The following is a 20,000-nucleotide window of genomic DNA, read 5'->3' on the forward strand; positions in this document are numbered from 1 at the left end:
ACTACACAGACTATTTCAATGAAACTTGACCAAACCTTCATCACCTGTAATGTACCAAAGTATTTCAACCGCATGAAAATCTCCGCTTATTAAAGGGATTTATGGGGGGTGATGGTGGGGGGTTTGACCACCCACCCTCCAAAAAAATAAATAAATAACAGCTCTTCTCTCTTGTATCAGAAACGAATCGTAGTCCTGAATGTGATCTTGTAAGAGTCCTATTTTTTGAGTGTCAAATCAGACTTGAGTTGCATCCATTACAACTCACGGTGCATGATGTGAAAAGTACTCAACTTTCACACTCGAGTCTTTATTCTTCTTCTTCTTCTTCTTCTTCTTCTTTCTTCTTTCTTCTTTCTTCTTTCTTCTTTCTTCTTTCTTCTTTCTTCTTCCTTCTTCCTTCTTCCTTCTTTCTTCTTCCTTCTTTCTTCCTTCTTCCTTCTTCCTTCTTCCTTCTTCCTTCTTCGTTCTTCCTTCTTCCTTCTTCCTTCTTCCTTCTTCCTTCTTCTTGCTTCTTCTTTCTTCCTTCTTCCTTCTTCTTTCTTCTTTCTTCTTTCTTCTTTCTTCTTTCTTCTTTCTTCTTTCTTCTTCTTTCGGCTGCTCCCTTTCGGGGTCGCCACAGCGGATCATCCGTTATGATCCGCATAATGATTTGGCACAGGTTTTACACCAGATGCCCTTCTTGACGCAACCCTGGTCACCTCTTATGACACAGGGATATGGTACACCTATTCTAACCGGGGCATACACCGGGCTCAGTACACTGGTACTCATTTTGCCGACCTCGGAAGGATGACAGGCTGAGTCAACCTTCTGGTGTGTATTAATTCAAGCGGCCAACGGGGCTTGAACTCAGGACCTTTTGGATCCCAAGCCGCTACCCTAACCACAACGCCAACATCAGGCTAAGACTCGAGTCTTTATTCAAGTGTTATGAAATGTAATTGTACCTATGGAATAGGGTTGAGTGAGGGGTACTCAGCAGCTGAAGGGGGGGATTGCAACCCCCCAACCCCCCCTCTAGATCCACCACTGAAGTTTCAGCTCAAATCAGGGAGAATGGTACGATCCCAGCCTAGGCTGGATGTTGGCAAGCTCAAGGATGAGAGGATCGCTGAGGAGTTTATGAACAGCCTGAGTGGAGATTTTTAGGGGGGTCTGGGTGTTTTGGGGAATCCTGAAGAGTTGTGGAGATCAACTCCACCGCACCCGGTGGAGTGCGTACCTCTGCCAGGTTGATTACTTTACGTTTTGTATCCCACTGATAGACCCTATCTAGATTCGGACCTGAACCAAAATCTAATTTGCTTGTTCTTGTCACCGAAGCAACTCGTCCACCTCATTTTGTCATCACTCTTCCATCATTTTTTGAGATATTGGCAAGACTGAATGTCGTTTTTCAATGGTGAAGAATCACTTAAAAAACTAAAAAATTCTCTTATTTGGATCTGGATTCAGATCTTCACCAAAATTGAATACATTCGTCGTGGTCACACACCCAACCTATCCACCAAGTTTTGTCCGAATCCACCCATAACTTTATAAGATATGCTCACAGAGAGACAAACAAACAGATAGGGATAAAAAACATCATCTGGGTCTACCTTTGGTGGTGGAGATAATTACAATGATTAAGTGAGGTAGTATTTGTGGTTACAAGAGTATTTCCTCCACATTCACAATACGTGCACAGATGTATCCTTAATGTATTTTTTTCTCAGGAAGAATACACCTTGTTCCACATCAACAGGAAGCTCACCCTGGAGCCAAAGGTCACAGTCAATGCCAGGCTCGTGATCGTTGGTGCATCTGATACAGGAATGTCATTCTTAGAAACCCTCATTTTCAGGTAACTGAAGACGTACATGCCACTAACATGCCTGATGACTGCATTGAGGAGAAATCTTCATTTGAAATGAAAACAAATATCGTTTGATTTCGTTTTGATGATTGTTTTTTGTAAAGGTTACTTTTTGGGTTGATCACAAGGTTTAAATTCAAAAATTGCAGAATGTTGACATTCAAGGCAGAATGAGCACACAGAAGTTATTAATTTATCGAGGGTCCAGTCTTTGGTCACTGCCATGTTTTGAATGACGAGTGTGGAAGTTGTGATTGTGAATCTGTTTCCAAGGTTGTGTTTGTATCTGATCCATTAAGCACATGATCTGATAAAAGAGTAGGTGCTGCTAAAGCAGTCTCGACGACAAGGAATAAATTTGGAGACGTCTATTTATTACCGACGCAAGTATGGTGGAATATTTTTGACTCAAAATATTTATTCTGCAAGAAAATGTCATGGAGACATTACCGATATTCACACCGGTACCAAGTCTGATACACAACCACAGACCAATCAGCCTGCTCCACAACAGAAGCAAAGGAGTGGAATCGGTCATTACTGTTGATTTCAGACATATATCTTCTCAAACATCTCGAATCTCTGATCATCAGGTCATCAGGTCAGGTATGGGAGCATGCGCCAGAGGAGCATGTCGCTGCGTCTACTTTCCATCAGTCCAACAGGGGCCTCTGTCTGGCCATCCCCCAGGCAGATGCCTGGCCCATCCCCATCTCCTTGAGATGTTGATCAATCTGCGACACCCATGAGGCACGTGGTAAGCCCATTGACCTCCTCCACTCACGAGGCTCCCTCACTAAGATAATCTGGTGAGCAGGATCAGCGTCAGGAAAATGAGCCACATGTCCATACAGCTGCAGCTGACACTTACAGACTGTGCAGGTAACAAATCCCATTTGAGTCTCTCTCAGCAACCGTCATTGGATACAAAGTCTGACCAGCAACACCCAAGGATTCTCCGAAGAGACCTGGTACCAAAGGAATTAAGTCTCCCTCTCAGATCTGGAGTCAGAGTCCAAGTCTCACATCCATAGAGTAAGATTAGAAGCACAAAGGACCTGACGACTCGGAATTTTGTCTTCTCGCACAGGTACTGGCAGTGCCAGATCCATTGATCCAGTGAATACATGACTCCCCAGGCCCGACCCAGACGTCGATTGACCTCTGGCTCACAGCCAGCAGAGACGTGAATATCATTGCCAAGGTAAGTGAATCTCTCTGTGACCTCAACATCCTTGCCACAAACAGGAACAGACAAGATAGCAGTATCCAAGATGTCATTGAAAGCCTGGATCTTAGTTTTGACCCAGGAAACCCATAACTCCATTGGCTCACATTCCTCATTCAGCACCTCGAGGGTGCCCAAAAGGATATCCAGAATTTGTACAAAGATGACTGCATCATCTGCGAAATCAATTTCAGAGATCTTGACATTCCCAAACAATGCGCAACAGCTTGATCTCTCTGACATCTTCCCCAGAATCCAGTCCATACAATCGCTGAAAAGTATGGGGACCAGTACACACCCCTGATGAACTCCAGTAACAACTGGAAATAAGTCGGAGATGGTATCACCACATCTCACGGCACTCTCAGGACCAGAGTTGAGTTCAGACATCAGATTGATCAGTTTTGGTGGTACCCCACGAAGACCTAGAATCCTCCAGAGGGCATCCCGATTCAGAGTCGAACGCTTTGCAGAGATCAACATAAGCTACAAGCAGCCCCTGCTGAACCTCTCATCTGCATTCGGTGAGGTCCCGAAGAGCAAGGACACGGTCAATCGTTGACCTCTTTGGTGTAAAGCCCGACTGCTCTGGACACTGGTGCTCAAGCAGATGGTGACGAACCCTATCTGGAATTATCCGAGCAAAGACCTTGCCTGGCACAGAGAGCAGCGTCACCCCTCGGTAGTTGTTGCAGTCCTGGTGATCACTCTTCCCGTTCCAGAGAGGGACAACAAGGCCCCTCTTCCAGTCAGTTGGGATAATTCCTGTCTTCCAAACAGAGCACAGAACTGCATGGAATGACATGAGTATTGCATTTCCACCAGCCTTGACAAGTTCAGCATGGATGCCACAGATCCCAGGAGCTTCACTACATTTCAATCGGTTGTCTGCAACCTGTTTCCACAAATGAAGGTGGATCACAGTTGATTGGAGGGTCAGAAATAGGGATAGTAACACCCATGACTTCCAACTCAACAGCTGGTGGATCAGCTTGGTACAGCTGTTCAAAGTAACCAGCCCAGCGGTCTTTCACTTCGGGCTCCTCTGTCAAGAGCCCACCACCCTCCACTCTAACTGCAGTACATTGAGTGATGGGCTTGGAGAAATGCAATGCGCAAATTCCCCTGGAAGCAGAAGAAGAATCACTTGACCCCAGGTGATGCTCTACCCCCTTACAGATTCCTTGCACGTAGGCCTCCTTGTCCACCCTTAGCGCATGTGCAGTTTTATGCCTCACCTCCCTGAACAGCTCAGCTCTGCCATTCAGCCTGGCCCTATGACTCTCGTCAATGGTATCCAGTATCCCTTGAGAGACAAAATTCTTCTTTGCCCAATGGTGATTTCCAAGACATCCACCGACAACATCAAGGGCAGTGGTCTTGAAGGCACTCCATAACTCTTCAGGATTCCCCAAAACACCCAGACCCCCCTCCAAATGTCCACTCAGGCTGTTCCCAAACTCCTCAGTGGTCCTCTCATCCTTGAGCTTGCCAACATCCAGCCGAGGCTGGGATGGTACCATTCTCCCTGATTTGAGCTGCAACTTCAGTGGTGGATCTAGAGGGGGGGTCAGGTCAGGTCAGGTATGGGAGCATGTGCCAGAACAGCACGTCGCTGCGTCCACTTTCCGCCGGTACTCCAGGGGCCTCCGTCTGGCCATCCCCCAGGCAGATGCCAGGCCCATCCCCATCTCCTTGAGATGATGGTCAACCTGTTGCAACCATGAGGCACGTGGTCGACCCACTGGCCTCCTCCACTCATGAGACTCCCTCGCTGAGAGAATCTGGTGAGCAGGATCAGAGTCAGGAAAACGAGCCACATGTCCATACAGCCGCAACTGACGCTCACGGACTATGCAGGTAACAAATCTCATCCGAGTCTCTCTCAGCAACCGCTCGTTGGACACAAAATCCGACCAGCGATAGCCAAGGATTCTCCGAAGAGACCTGGTACCAAAGGAATTAAGTCTCCGTCTCAGATCCTTGGTCAGAGTCCAAGTCTCGCACCCATAGAGCAAGACTGGAAGTACCTAGGACCTGATGACTCAGACTTTCGTCCTCCCGCACAGGTACCGGCAGCGCCACACCCCATGATCCAGTGAATCCATGACTCCCCAGGCTCGACCCAGACGTCTATTGACCTCTGACTCGCAGCCAGCAGAGACATGAATATCACTGCCAAGGTAAGTGAATCTCTCCACGACCTCAACATCCTCACCACAAACAGACACAGACAGGACAGCAGCATCCAAGATGTCACCGAAAGCCTGGATCTTAGTTTTGACCCAATAAACCCGTAATCCCAATGGCTCCGACTCCTCATTCAGCACCTCGAGGGCCCCCAAGAGGATGTCTAAAGTCTCCGCAAAGATGACTGCATCATCTGCAAAGTCAAGGTCCGAGATCTTGACATTCCCAAATGACGCACCGCAACTTGATCTCTCCGACATCCTCCCTAGAATCCAGTCCATACAAGTGCTGAAAAGTGTGGGGGGCAAGTACACATCCCTGACGAACTCCAGTAACAACTGGAAATAAGTCAGAGATGGTACCACCACACTTCACAGCACTCTCAGTACCAGAGTCGAGTTCAGACATCAGATCGATCAGTTTTGGTGGCACCCCACGAAGACCAAGAATCCTCCAGAGGACATCCTGATTCACTGAATCGAACGCTTTACAGAGATCAACATAGGCTGCAAGCAGCCCCTGCCGAAACTCTCGTCTGCGTTCGGTGAGGACACGAAGTGCAAGGATACGGTCAATCGTTGACCTCTTTGGTGTAAAGCCTGACTGCTCTGGACGCTGGTGCTCAAGCAGATGGTGGCGAACCCTATCGAGAATTATCCGAGCAAAGACCTTGCCCGGCACTGAGAGCAGCGTCACCCCTCGGTAGTTGTTGCAGTCTTGGCGATCACCCTTCCCTTTCCAGAGAGGGACAACAAGGCCCCTCTTCCAGTCAGTTGGGATGATGCCTGTGTTCCAGGCAGAGCACAAAACTGCATGCAACGACACGAGTGCAGCATTTCCACCAGCCTTGAGAAGTTCGGCATGGATGCCACAGATCCCTGGAGCTTTGCCCCGTTTCAACTGGTTCACCGCAGCCCGTGTTTCCACAAGCGTAGGTGGACCACAGTTGATTCGAGGGTCAGCAACAGGGATTGTAACACCCTTGACGTCCAACTCAACAGTTGGGGGATCAGCCTGGTACAACCGCTCAAAGTAACCGGCCCAGCGGGCCTTCACTTCAGACTCCTCTGTCAAGAGCCTACCACTCTCTGCTCGAACTGCAGTGCTCCGAGGGATGGGCTTGGATGAACGTAATGCGCGAATTCCCCTGTAAGCGGGACGAGAATCACCTGTCCACAGGTGATGCTCTACCCCCTCACAGATTCCTCGCACATAGGCCTCCTTGTCCACCCTCAGTGCACGTACAGTTTTACGCCTCAGCTCCCTGAACAGCTCAGCTCTGCCATTCAGCCTGGCCCTGCGACTCTGGTCAATGGTATCCAGTGTCCCTTGAGAGACAAAATTCTTCTTTGCCCTGCGGTGAGCTCCAAGGCATCCACCGGCAACATCAAGGACGGTGGTCTTGAAGGCGCTCCACAACTCTTCAGGACCCCCCAAAGCACCCAGACCCCCCAAGTGTCCACTCAGCCTGTTCGCAAACTCCTCAGCTACTCTCTCATCCCTGAGCTTGGCAACATCCAGCCTCGGCTGGGATGGTACCATTCTCCAGGATTTAAGGTGCAGCTTTAGAGTTGCTGCAACAAGCCTGTGGTCAGTATTGAGGAACTGAGCACTCCGGTAGACCCTGCAGTTCTGGATCATCCTCCAACGACCGTCAATGAGGACATGGTCAATCTCCTTTGCCACACCGCCAGCGTTGGAATACCAAGTCCAGCGATGAGCTTGTGGGCGCTGAAACCATGAACCAGCCACCCTAAGTCCATGACTTCTTGCAAAGTCAAGGAACTTAGTGCTATTCTGGTTCATAGTTCCTGACCCATGGGGACCAACACACACCTCATAACCGTCCCTATCAGTTCCAGTCGATGCATTGAAATCCCCCAAGACTAGAAGTGTATCTCGTCTGGGGCACTGATCAACCACAGACTCGAGTGTGGCGTAGAATGCATCCTTCACGGTGAGATCACTCGCCTCAGTCGGAGCATAAACAGAGACCAGGGAAATGACACCTAAGGAGTGACGAATCTTTAATCTCATAATACGCTCGTTGACCGGTGTTACCTCAATTATCATTGGGGTCAGCTTATTGGACACAGCTTCAGCAACTCCTTGGGTATGGTAACCATCAGAGCGACCAGACCAATAGTAGGTGTAACCACCCACCATTATCTCGCCGCAATCCGGTCTCCGAACCTCAGAGAGAGCTGCAATCCCGATGTCCAAACGCTTGAGCTCAGATGATAACAGAGACAGGTGATCATCCTCTCTTAGGGATAGGACATTCCAGGCACCCACCCGAAGGGACCACCTCAGGTTAACCCAAGGAGACCGCTGTCTGGTGGACGACACCTCAGCACCACTCCGACACACACTCCCGCAATCTGACCCAGGGATGTTACCCCGTGGTTTCCCTCCTATCAAAGATTGGGGGTCCCGAAGGCTTTGCCCCAATCCCGTCATCCGGTGAGCTGCCCTGCGAAGGGAAGCTGCACAGGAGGTACTCCCACGGAGTGGGTTTTCAGATTTTTTTGCGTTTTTGCGTTTTGCGGAATGAAGGGTTTTACGGTGGCCGGAGTGCAAATCCTGCCACCAACCTCCTAATAAGAAGTAACCCAACTGCAGGAGGACGTCCGCAGACACAGTTGGGCACTAGATATGGATGGCCGTTGGCTCACAAGGAGCTCCTCCGCCCTTTGACAGGTTTTGTTTTTAATCCTGCTGGGTGTCCATATCCAAACACCCTCCTCACCAGAAAACCTGGTGGGGGAGACGGTTTAGTCGCCGACAACCCGGTTGAGCTGCAACTTCAGTGGTGGATCTAGAGGGGGGGTTGGGGGTTGCAACCCCCCCTTCAGCTGCTGAGTACCCCTTACTCAACCCCTCCTTCCTTCAACCATCCCTCAGGGGATCCTTGTCCCATTCCCTCAGGGGATCCCATTAACTTGTCATTTGGTCAACCTCTCAGCTTTATAAGGTGTTTGTGCATTGTGGGGCAGTTGTCACCAATCTATGTGGAAAGGAAATTGGGATCATCTTGTGAACATGGATCATTTAAAGTCATGTGATTTAGCTCATGTGAAAGTGTTGACCTTGAGATCATTTTTATCCTTTTGCATATTACAGTCCTCACCTGCACTTCAGCAGCCTCACCCTGATATCAACACATGGTCTTCCAGGAGATACACCACCAGATCACGTCCTGAACACCTTCCTGCTTACCAGGTAAAATATGTTTCAGGTATAAAGCAAACATCAAATCATGCATTCCTTGTTCAATCATTTTTGTTGTTTTGTGGTTTTCATCAAAAAGAAGGGAGTAATTCAACATTACAGGAGGACAGAATTCCACTGTTAATTAATGTGGAAGTATGGGGGCAATGGAAGAGCCTTTGATGATGCTGTCACATGAATGGTCTACAAAAGTCTTTAGAAAATGTAATCATGTTTCCTTACATGCCTCATCAGGCAGGTGTTCTTTGGAGAAGAACATAATACAATTTACATGACATAATATAGTATGACATGTTCAGTTGTACATGGTTTCGTATGAATGTGGAACAGTTCAATGGAGAGCGCTGAGGGAATAAGGATGGTTGACCTGCTTAAAAGGGAATTAGCTAAACATCTTGAGATATAAAAAAATATGAAGAATATTGAGATTTCTCAAAAGAATAGTCTGCCAAGATGATGATGATGTGTGTGTGTGTGTGTGTGTGTGTGTGTGTGTGTGTGTGTGTGTGTGTGTGTGTGTGTGTGTGTGTGTGTGTGTGTGTGTGTGTGTGTGTGTGTGTGTGTGTGTGTGTGTGTGTGTGTGTGTGTGTGTGGTTAGTAGAGGATAAATGGGGTTTCTGAGGGAGCCATTCAAATGAATGGTAGAAAAGGTAAAAACTTTATAACTTAAGCCCCAAAAGGAGACTGATTTCCTCCCCCTCCCATACAAGAAAATGTAAATTTGAGAATGACTCAAGCCCCAAAAGCCCAAAATGGGAGACTGATTTTCTCCCCCTCCCATACAAGCAAATGTAAAATTGAGACTGATTCCCTTCCCTCCCATACATGCAAATGTAAAATTGAGACTTACTGATTAAAGCACTTCTTTCCTTTCATATTTTCATTCCATTCAAAGAGCGAACCAATGAATATTTGTCCATGTTCTACTTTGGGGAATAACTTAATTTTCCTGTTACATTCATCACCATCGACTATATTCACAAAGATTACTTTGGAACTTCGTTCTTGGTTTCAGTGTCTTTTTTGAGCAGAAATGAAATGATATATTCTCTCAATGCTCTGATTTGGCCACCTCCTGAGCCACATATCATTTTGAGATTGTAGTAAATTGTTTTTCCATTGTTAAATTAATAACCATCAAAGTTTTCATTCCTTTCAAGGATATTTTTTTTTCTTTACATCCTCCAACTTATTTGTAATAAAATTTATCCGCTTATTTGTTTTATCAACTTTTACCCCGGTTATTTATTCAATAAGACTTATTTGATATTTCTCGCATTCTTCATGTTTCCCATTTAAATACCAAGGCTGATTACATCTCCACTCTTTGGTTTGGTTATTGCTTGATTCTATCATTTATAAATCAGTAAAAAGACGGCGGTAGCCTGTTAAAATTCCCGACCCAATATCTTAACACTGATAACCATAAGGGAGACTATTGATTCCATTCTCTAAAATATATCAATCATCAAAAGCTCCTAATGCTTTCTTATTTATCTCTTCTGTATATAATTGATGTTTATAACTTCTTATTGTATTCATTTTTCTGTACTCTTCCTTCTTTAAGGTTAAACAGTTGTAATAATGTTTAAAGTTTATTGTTTCCTTGATTATATTTTTCTTTATTCCCTTGAGCTTCTTATCACACCTTTCAATGTTATTATTATCAATATACGTAAAAGCATAAGACTTTGATCTCAATCCGCCAAATTCACTCATGACCTTCCCACCCAATTCATCTTTAAACTTACCAATAACTTTTTTATTATTTGATGAAAACAACACATCACCTGCCTTATAATTACTTATGTCATATATATCAATATTATCAATCATATCCTCATGTACATCACTTGTCTTAATTTCTAATATTAAACTATCTGTATCCATATATAACAATGACACATTATCCTTATACTTTGTTTTTTTATTATTATTATCGTAATAGTCATACATTAACGACTTTGACAAGTCAAGAATTGATGTTCCTAGATAAATAGGTTTATTCATTTCAATACTCTCTTTTTTTCAAATGAATAGCACAAAAGTTCTCTGACAACACCTCTGCTTGTTCAAAACTTGGTCTATTAATTAACTTTGACGCCTGTTTCCAAGATGTAGCAAGTCTTATGTTTTGGCGATTCCTAACATTTTCCATAGTCTTTCCAAATGCAGCATTATTCATAAATTTATAAAAGTCCTTCTCAAAATCAGTTTTTGCTCTGTTCTCCTTTTTGTATTAAAATCAACATACTTCTTTGACCAATGACTGTTTAAATTTCAAAATGCGATGAATTTTCCTCACTCTCAACCCAGCAGATAAATATTCTCAAGTTCCTTTGATGCAAAACATCACTTTCTTTATCATTTAATGTTGTAAGTAGTTTTTCTGGAGATTTACCCTTTGTATTAAATGACTGTTGGTAATCACTCGACCATTTTTTCTTGGACTTTCTTTATCAGGGGCATAAGGTCAGTCTTTATGTTTGTGATGAAGTTCTTCTGGATATTTTAAATCAACCTTAAAATAATATCCAACTTCAGCTTCATCCAATTATTTTTGAGAGAAGACAACAATGTCTTGTAAAACTTTTCATAATGTTTTTCTTTAACCCATTTAAGTTTTCCATAAGGTAAAGATTGTGACATAGCCCACCCATACAAATTGTTAGCATCATAATACATCAGGTAAGAGTTGTCCTCATTCTTATTATAATCAGGAAGATATTTGTTATTTGCTTTCGTATATCTCTTGGAACAAACTTGAGATATTCCTCCTCTTTAACCTTCTCTATCATTAAAAGCATATCTATATCACTGATTAATTCCAAATTTTGTTTTGTCATTTTTAACATAGCACTCCAAGCCAACCCCGGGGCTGTGTAATAGTGAACGGGGTCTAATCCATCAGAATTTTTATAATGACAGACTGTTCTAAAAGTTTTCAAACACATCAGCCAATAACAATACATCAGTTTTCAGATACAAATAAGCCTGGTGTTGGCTTAGTGGTTAGGGTGGTGGCTTGGGATCCTCGGGCCCTGAGTTCAAGCCCCGTTGGGCCACTGAATTAATATACACCAGGAGGTTGACTCAGCCTGTCATCCTTCCGAGGTCGACAAAATGAGCACCAGTGTACTGGTAAGGGGGACACTGCATCAGCAGCAAAAGCTGGGTCCCAACCAATGATGCATTCAGCAGCCACAGGTTGAGAGAGAGAGAGAGAAAAAGATAGAGAGAAAAAGAGAGAGAGACAGACAGACAGACAGACAGACAGACAGACAGACAAATCATGATATTCTCCAAGATTCTTTATATTAAACTTCTCCCAAACCTTTTTAGCTTGTGTATAATCTCTATCAGAAATATGAGTTTTATTCAACTTGCAATAGAAACTTTCCCTCGAAGGAAGTTGTGTTTCTTTAAACTTCTCAAATGAATCCATGCAGTCATATGGATATATTCCCTTTTGTGAGAAGACATCAATCTCTTCTTGATTTGAGAAATGTGATTTAACATTCGGTAAGTTTTTCATATTTGATGCGAAGTTAGATAATGGACTTGCCAGAAACTTGCATGTGTCAAGAAATCGTATATGGGTTCTGGGGGATGTATGAATTGTTTTTGTGAATGAGACGTATTTTTGTTCTGTGTTCGGAATGGCAGAAATATCTCCAGATGTCCTTGAAAGTTCATTTATAAATCGATGTGTGTCATAGTGAGCGTTGTTGTGAAGAAAGACAGGAATAAAGTTTGGAGGCTTGTAATTAAGATTTCAACGGGAATGAGCTGGACCTCGATATTTACCAGTAAGATGACAATGATCCCTAACATTGACCTCTCCCTCAATTTTCTCCTCACAAATATGACAGATACTGTTTTCTAAATTCCTTTTCTCTCCCTTTGTTCATGACATTGGTTGACAGGTTTTCGCCATTATTTCTCTTCGTCTTATACAGTCTTTTTCCAATTATCTTACAAACTCCTCTGAGGCATCTTCTCCTCTATAAAGTTCTAATTTATTGTATTCATCACCAACAGATGATTTGATATAATAACAGAAACCACAAGCAGTATGTTTTTGATCTTTATTTGTGTTTGATTTATTTGGATTTGGAGAAACAGTATATATCTTTTCAAGGATACTTTCCAGATCAGCATATATCACAAACGGATGTTTTATAGATTTGTTAAAATCTTTGAATGATATGTTTGAACCTGCTTTTGGGAAATTGATTATGGTTGATTTATGATTATGACAATATTTCGAATGTTGATTTAATCATTCTTATGTGTAAAAGGAGTTGAGACATCTCTTACAAGGATACATTTTACATTTCCTCTTGTGTTGCCACATCCACATCCATCATATTCACATCATTAGTGATTAGTTAATTAGTTCCCCACACATGTTTATTTAAGTTAAAAAATTTGCTCCACCCACACAAACTACATCCACACAAGCCACACCCACACAAGCCCCACCCACACAAGCCCCACTCCCCCTGTGCGCCCCCACCTTTGACCCACCACCCCCCTCATCCCACCCCTTACCCTTCCCCACACACACATGGGGAGGGGGGGTGGGATGAGGGTGGTGGGATGAGGGGGGTGATGGGTCGTTGGGGGAGTGCACTTACTCCCCCCCCTCCTTTGCACTTCCTTTATTCTTTTTTTTATACTTAAGAATTAAATAATTGAAAGCAAAGCAAATATAATTAATCAAGATTGAAAATAATAGACATTTTTCTTTGGGTAAATATTCAGTTGCGAGAATTAATGATCTTTCCCAGCAGTCTGCTTCAGATGTCTTGTGATTTTGAAACTCGATCAACATTTTCTGTTCAAAACAAAGAGTGAAGAACAATTAGGGTATATGAAGATGATTATATTATGATATTAATAAAATAATAAATATAACATTTACCCCCAGAAGATCGAGTTTTGTGTCCATTTCATCAAGATGAGCATTTAAACTGGAACAAGTTAAAAATGAGTCATCACCCCGTGGAATTTCAACATCTTCCCATTCAAGGTTGCGAAATTCACCCATGTATAATTCAGTTTTAATGCTGAAAATAAAAAGCAAGTCGTCAAAAATTACCACCATGCCAAATAAAAGGTTGTTTATAAGGAGAACAGAAAGAGACAGACAGAGCCAGAGACAGATAGACAGAGACAGACAGAGAGAGAAACATAGAGAGAGACAGAGACAGACAGACAGAGACAGAGAGACAGAAAGACAGAGACAGAGACACACATACACATATACACACATACACATATACACACATACACATATACACATGTACACACATACACATATACACACATACACATATACACATGTACACACATACACATACACACAAATACACATACACGAAGACAGAGACAGAGACAGAGTGATAATTCTTCACCTCGAACTCGGGATCAAAGTATGTGAGAGAATTTCTTTCCAGCCAACAATAATATCATTCACTTCTTTTCGAAACGAATAAATGTCTTCAAGAAAGTCGTTCATTTTTATCCATTCCTCGTGGTATTCAAATAATTCATTTTCAACATCAGCTATCAACGATGTTCTGATTGGGGACAACCTGTTGGAAAAAAGACGTACAATAATTATTGGTTGTATTGCGATTTAATTGTGTTTTAAACAACAAATAATGAATTGGGTTGAGATCTCACCTGTCATCTTGTGAAAACTATTGATCCGTAAGGTTGGAGTACTCCTCTGCACAATCCATTCTCTGAATGAAACACGCTGGGCACACAAGTCGGTTTAAATAAGAAACTTGATGACGCAATGGGAGATTTCACAACAATGGTTTTTCCAGGATGTGTTTCCACATGGGAAATGACAGGAATTTTTTGGTTTGGTTCGGGCGAAGCACCTTGGCTGACTTCAAAACTGACTCGCTTTCACACGAAAATGAAACATCTTGCTTTGAATGATTTTTGATAAAACCTACGTTAAAAAGCTGTTTTTAACTAAACTTTGTGCTGTTAGTGTTCTGATGATTTAAAATATAACCACGAGAGACAAGGGCACAGAATACTTCCTCAATTTCACGGCACGACTGTGTTCCAAAAACACTTCCCCATTTTACAAAATTCACCCGAACAGCCCTTTCTTTCGTGCTTGAAGAGATAAAGTGAATATAACAGGAAAAAAATTAATTTATTCCCTAAAGGAGAACATGGACAAATATTCATTAGTTCGCTCTTTGAATGGAATGAAAATATGAAAGGAAAGAAGTGCTTTAATCAGTGTCTCAATTTTACATTTGCTTGTATGGGAGGGGGAGAAAATCAGTCTCAATTTTTACATCTGCTTGTATGGGAGGGAAGGGAATCAGTCTCAATTTTAGATTAGCTTGGATGGGAGGGGGAGGAAATCATTCTCCTATTTTGGGCTTTTGGGGCTTAAGTTATAAAGTTTTTCCCTTTTCCCCCATTCATTTGAATGGCTGCCTCAGAAACCCCATTTATCCTCAACTATTGTTGGTTCTTATCTCCATATGCAGGTTTCAGGGGTTGAACAGAGCCCTCACAGGTCTCAAAGTATCCACCTCCATGTGCATGTGCGTGTCTATGTGTAGGTGTGTGTGTGTGCAAGTTGCTGGTGTTGGTTGCTATCTCCACGTGTGTGTGTGTTTTTATCTGCACTAATAAATGTCTGTCTGTGTGTTGTTCATAAAGCATAACATATTCTCTCATCTAACACCCCTACCCCCACCCCTCACTGGCTTTGTCCCACTCTAACCCTTCCTAATACAGTGCAGCACCCTCCTCCCACCCCTCTCTCCCCTCCTCCCTCCTCTCTCTCTCTCTCTCTCCCCCACCCCCCCCCCCCCGGACGTATCTGGATGGTGGTTATGTCCGGAAGAGAGTTGTCTCTGGACAGACCGTCCCCTCATACTGCCTTCCCTTGCCCTGCCCTCACACTTCCTTCCCCGACTCTCATGCTGCATTCCCTTCACCCACCCCTCTTTGCACCCACATCCTTCCTCGCTACCCCACCCCTGCTTGATCTCCCTACATCCTCGCTCCTCCACTCCTCTCTCTCCCCCACCCTCTTTTTCTTCCCCCTCAATCCTCACCTGTCGTCTGGACGGTGGTTATCTCTGGACGTGTCTGGATGGTGGTTATCGCTGGACGGACCCTCCTCTCACACTGCCTTTTCTTGCCCTCCCCTCATGCTGCTTTCCTTTCCCCCACTCCTCCTGTCTCCCCCCTCCTGCCTCACTCCCCCACCCCTCCTCGCTCCCCTCCTCACTCTCCAACCCTTCCTCACTCTGTACTGTACTGAAATGGGAGATGCTTAGCAGGCAGACACGAAGCGGAGGAACAGTCGAGCCGGGCTGTGTTGCACGAGTGCGAGCGCGGGCGTACTGTGCCTGCGGCTCCCCTTTATTCCGTACTCGGTACACTCACGAGCCGGCCGACTCCAGCATTACTACGACGCCTCAGGCGGCGCGCACACCTCATATCCCTTGCCGACCCCCACGGCCACCTCCCATCATCACGCCCACCATGCAACATCACCATGCCCTTCCCCATAGGCCCGCAGACTCCACCACACTCCTCCCCCCTAAAACTATGATTATTAACTGATTACCATTATAAGAAGCATGCAGAACACGAAGGACTTCGTATAATAATCATGGAAATAAAATGATAATAGCAAAGTATAATAGCACACCACATCATATAATGTGTCGATGCGAGCGAGTGGAGCAGCAAAGGTCAGGTCTGACCGCGTTACCGATATGAAGCAGCAAAATGAGAAGCACAGCAGCATTATGCAGCAAAAACGCCCCCAGGCGGCCCATGCTGACATGACCCTGGCCAAGGTCGTAATGACCTCTCGAGCCAACCTCCTCCGGCCCCATCAAACGCCTCCGGCCCACTCCCCCCAGGCAGACCCGACGTAGATAAACATCCCGAGGCCGGCAGCCCGCTATCTGGAAGTCGTGGCGCCAGCCTTAGACCTTGGCCGGGGGCACTGAACAGCGCCGCTGGCTGCATGCATTTAATGCGCCAAAACAACTCACGCACCACAATCAGTTGAGACGCCAACGCCCGTCCCAACGGCCTTGAGCGAACACAGCGAGTTGCTCTCGCAATCAGAGGTGGGGGTAACGCCGACCAGGGCACCAGTCTTGGTTCCGAGTCGATCTCTGAGACCCACACGGCCGCTAGACGGGAGCAACTCCACCTAAACCACACTGCAATCATAGGCTCGTTATAAATCATTACGAATAATATTCGAAGCATCGCAAATTCATTTTTCCGTATAGCGCACTTTTTTGATAAAATCCCAGCACATGACAAAGCAATTACCTGCGGCCCGGGACAGTGGACGGCCAACTCAACCTTTTTATTCGCCACCACCGCCCCTGAAGCCCCTACATCACATTGATCATAATCCAACTCCCATTGACTGATCTCCGCCACATCCACTTTTACACGAGAACTGCTGGCATTTATTTCAACAACATTAAACTGCATCACTAGAGCAAGGAAAAGCACATATGCCATGAACAACAACCCACAACCCGCATCACGAGTCCGCTTCTTGGTTGTCGACTCGATGTTGTGACTCGCGACTCCCTCCAACGCCACGGGCCCACCGTCACCTGTCGAAGCTGCCTGCACCACACCGACGCGCATTGCCTCACGAACCCTGCCACAGCGCGGGAACTCATCGCGAGCGAAGCGCGGGAACTCATCGCGAGAGCTGATACGGCTCTCGCCGCCCGCCAGAGCCTCGCCCTCGGTACTCGACGAAGGCCTCGAAGAGAGTACTGGCACATCTGGAGGTACGAACCGGAGACCCAGTCCGAGGTGCGCCAGCCAGTCTCGACCCAACAGGGGGGGCCCCTCCCCTCGTACAACGAACACCGAGAGCTGGGCGCGTCGATCTCGGTAGCGCACTGAGACGTCGGCCCTCGCAAGCGGTGCAATCGCCTCACCGGTGTACGTGTATAACGACAAGGCCGTCTTGACCAGGCGAATACCGCGAAGACCACGAGCTGCCCGCTCATCCATGACCGACACTGCAGCCCCGGTATCCACGCAAAACACAGTCGGTTGGCCATTCACTTCGACCTCAACCGTGAAAGGCGTCGTCATCTCCGAACCAACGGAAAACAGACTCAACCGTGGTTGCATCTCCCGCTCTGGCTCGCCGGCATTGTCAGGCCCCGGTTGCAGGCCGATCTCCAGGTCACTGGGGTCCTCACGCACCTCGTCATCCAAGACCCCAACGGAGGCCCCCGCCATCCGACACACACGCTTCAAATGTCCCACCTTGTGACAATGCAAACACACGGTGTTCTTATACGGGCACATTTGTCGCAGGTGCGGACCCCCACACCCCCAGCAGCCGCGGAAAGTCCCTTCGCTCCAGGTGCGACCGTGCTGCGGTGCCCCCTCGCTCCAGGCGCGACCGTGCTGCGGTGCCCCCTCGCTCCCGGTGCGACTGTGCTGCGGTGCCCCTTCGCTCCCGGTGCGACCGTGCTGCGGTGCCCCTCGTCCCGCACCGCCAGGCGCGCGTGCGACCTGCGGCACTTGAGCCACCGCTCGGACTCCGGGCTGCGTGACTCGCGGCACTTGTGCGGTTACCGCGTGGACTTCGGGATTAGCCGCCATACTCCAGCTGGAGCTACTCATTGCGTCCTGGCCAGCAATGGCACGGACATCCGTGAGCGTCTGCTCGACAGACGAAGCAGTCACGACCGCCGAGTCGAATGTGATGTCGGTTAATCGCAGGATAGCCGCTACCATCTTCGCGTCTCGCAGACCAGAAATAAAACGATCTCTGAGCCTTGTTGGACGCTCCTCTGCCGTGAATTTGCAAGGCACAGCCGAATGCTTCACCCGTGCCACGAAGTCCGCAACGCGCTCCTCGCCACCCTTAGCGAGATGATCGAACTGGAACCGCGCAAGATGTAACGACTTCTCCGGCGCCAAGTGGGTCTTCATTTTCGCCACGATGTCCTGAAAGGATAGCACATCATCACTGGGTCTATTTGGAGCCACCAAATCACTCAGCAGGCGGTAGTGCTCCGTTGATAGCGAGGCGAGCAAGATCGCCTTGCGTTTCTCTTCATCCTCTACATCATTCGCCCGAAATTCGCAACCAAACTGTTCAGAAAACAACTCGAACTCATCTCCCCCGAACACGGGTACACGTCCGTGTGCCGTGCCGCGACCTTCCGCTATGCTCCGTGAGACCCTTGGCTCCGTAGCTTGGAACCGCCCTTACACACGCCGATCCGCAGATCCTCGTTCGCCAACTGTACTGTACTGAAATGGGAGATGCTTAGCAGGCAGACACGAAGCGGAGGAACAGTCGAGCCGGGCTGTGTTGCACGAGTGCGAGCGCGGGCGTACTGTGCCCGCGGCTCCCCTTTATTCCGTACTCGGTACACTCACGAGCCGGCCGACTCCAGCATTACTACGACGCCTCAGGCGGCGCGCACACCTCATATCCCTTGCCGACCCCCACGGCCACCTCCCATCATCACGCCCACCATGCAACATCACCATGCCCTTCCCTATAGGCCCGCAGACTCCACCACACACTCCCCCACCCCTCCTCACTCATCTCTCCCTCCCTTCACCCTTCCCCCTCCCCCCTCCTCTCTCCCTCCCCTCCTTCTTACTCCCAGCACCCTTTAATATCCCTGTCAGTGAAGCAAAGGGTTGTATTTGCTCATATGTACAGTGTGCATCAATAAAAGGTTAACCACTTCAAAACTTTATTAACCAAAACATTGAGTAATAAAACAAAAGATTAACTCAAAAAATGAAAACCAGATCATGGATAAATGAAACTCATTATGCGTGAATGTGCTTTTCATTGAGGTGTTCAATGTGAGCACCCCCACGCACACAACATTCATTCACATGAATTGTGAAGTTCTCAATGACGTTTCTGCAAGTTTTAATGGTTACTGTTTACACATAAACCTCAACTGCTGCCTTCAGATCAGGTTCAGATCTGGAGTGCTCCTTGTAGACGTCATCCTTACAAGCTCCCCAGAGGAAAAAAATCCACTGGATTGAGGTCGGGTCTGTGTGTAGACCATTCATTTTCCATACGCAAACCGAGAACTCGTCCAAATTTTTGACCCAGAAAGGCAATTGTTTCGTTGGCTGTATGTGGGGTCGCACCGTCTTGCACGAACCACTGTTACCGGAGAGCTGCAGTGCTCATCGATCACTTCAAATATTCGTAAAATACCTTGACTATCGACTGGTATTGTACTTGATTGATGGTAACCATTCTTCCGTTTTTGGCTTCAAACCAATACGGCTCAAACACACCTCTGGAGCTGACGGCCACAAAAGCAGTGACTTTCCGACTCTAAAGCGACTTCTCTTCAGCCTCCTCTGGACGTTGACTTTCCCAGAAAATGTTGTTGAGTGAATTGACAGCACCATTCACGTGAAAGTGTGCCTCGTCACTTCACCTTA

At 46.3% G+C, this 20,000-nt stretch overlaps 1 protein-coding gene and 1 long non-coding RNA gene across 5 annotated transcripts in view; one reads left to right on the forward strand and one right to left on the reverse strand.

Moving 5' to 3' along the window:
• Positions 1–20,000, forward strand: part of CFAP61 (cilia and flagella associated protein 61) — a 256,962-nt gene that overhangs the window by 181,116 nt on the left and 55,846 nt on the right. For all 4 annotated transcript variants that reach the window (XM_085887234.1, XM_085887231.1, XM_085887232.1 and 1 more), the window contains 2 exons: positions 1,722–1,849; positions 8,403–8,501. In XM_085887234.1, coding sequence (XP_085743360.1) covers positions 1,722–1,849; positions 8,403–8,501 — 227 coding nt within the window. The remainder of the gene's footprint in view (positions 1–1,721; positions 1,850–8,402; positions 8,502–20,000) is intronic.
• The window catches only part of LOC147022549 (uncharacterized), a 50,890-nt gene that overhangs the window by 20,234 nt on the left and 10,656 nt on the right, over positions 1–20,000 (reverse strand). The window contains exon 2 of the long non-coding RNA XR_015059780.1: positions 8,410–8,490. This is a non-coding gene — a long non-coding RNA (uncharacterized LOC147022549). The remainder of the gene's footprint in view (positions 1–8,409; positions 8,491–20,000) is intronic.

The sequence above is a fragment of the Eptatretus burgeri genome, chromosome 7 (genome assembly GCF_056783735.1).
Source record: "Eptatretus burgeri isolate ZD-2024b chromosome 7, Ebu_testis_v1, whole genome shotgun sequence".
In the NCBI taxonomy this organism is placed as follows: Eukaryota; Metazoa; Chordata; class Myxini; order Myxiniformes; family Myxinidae; genus Eptatretus; species Eptatretus burgeri.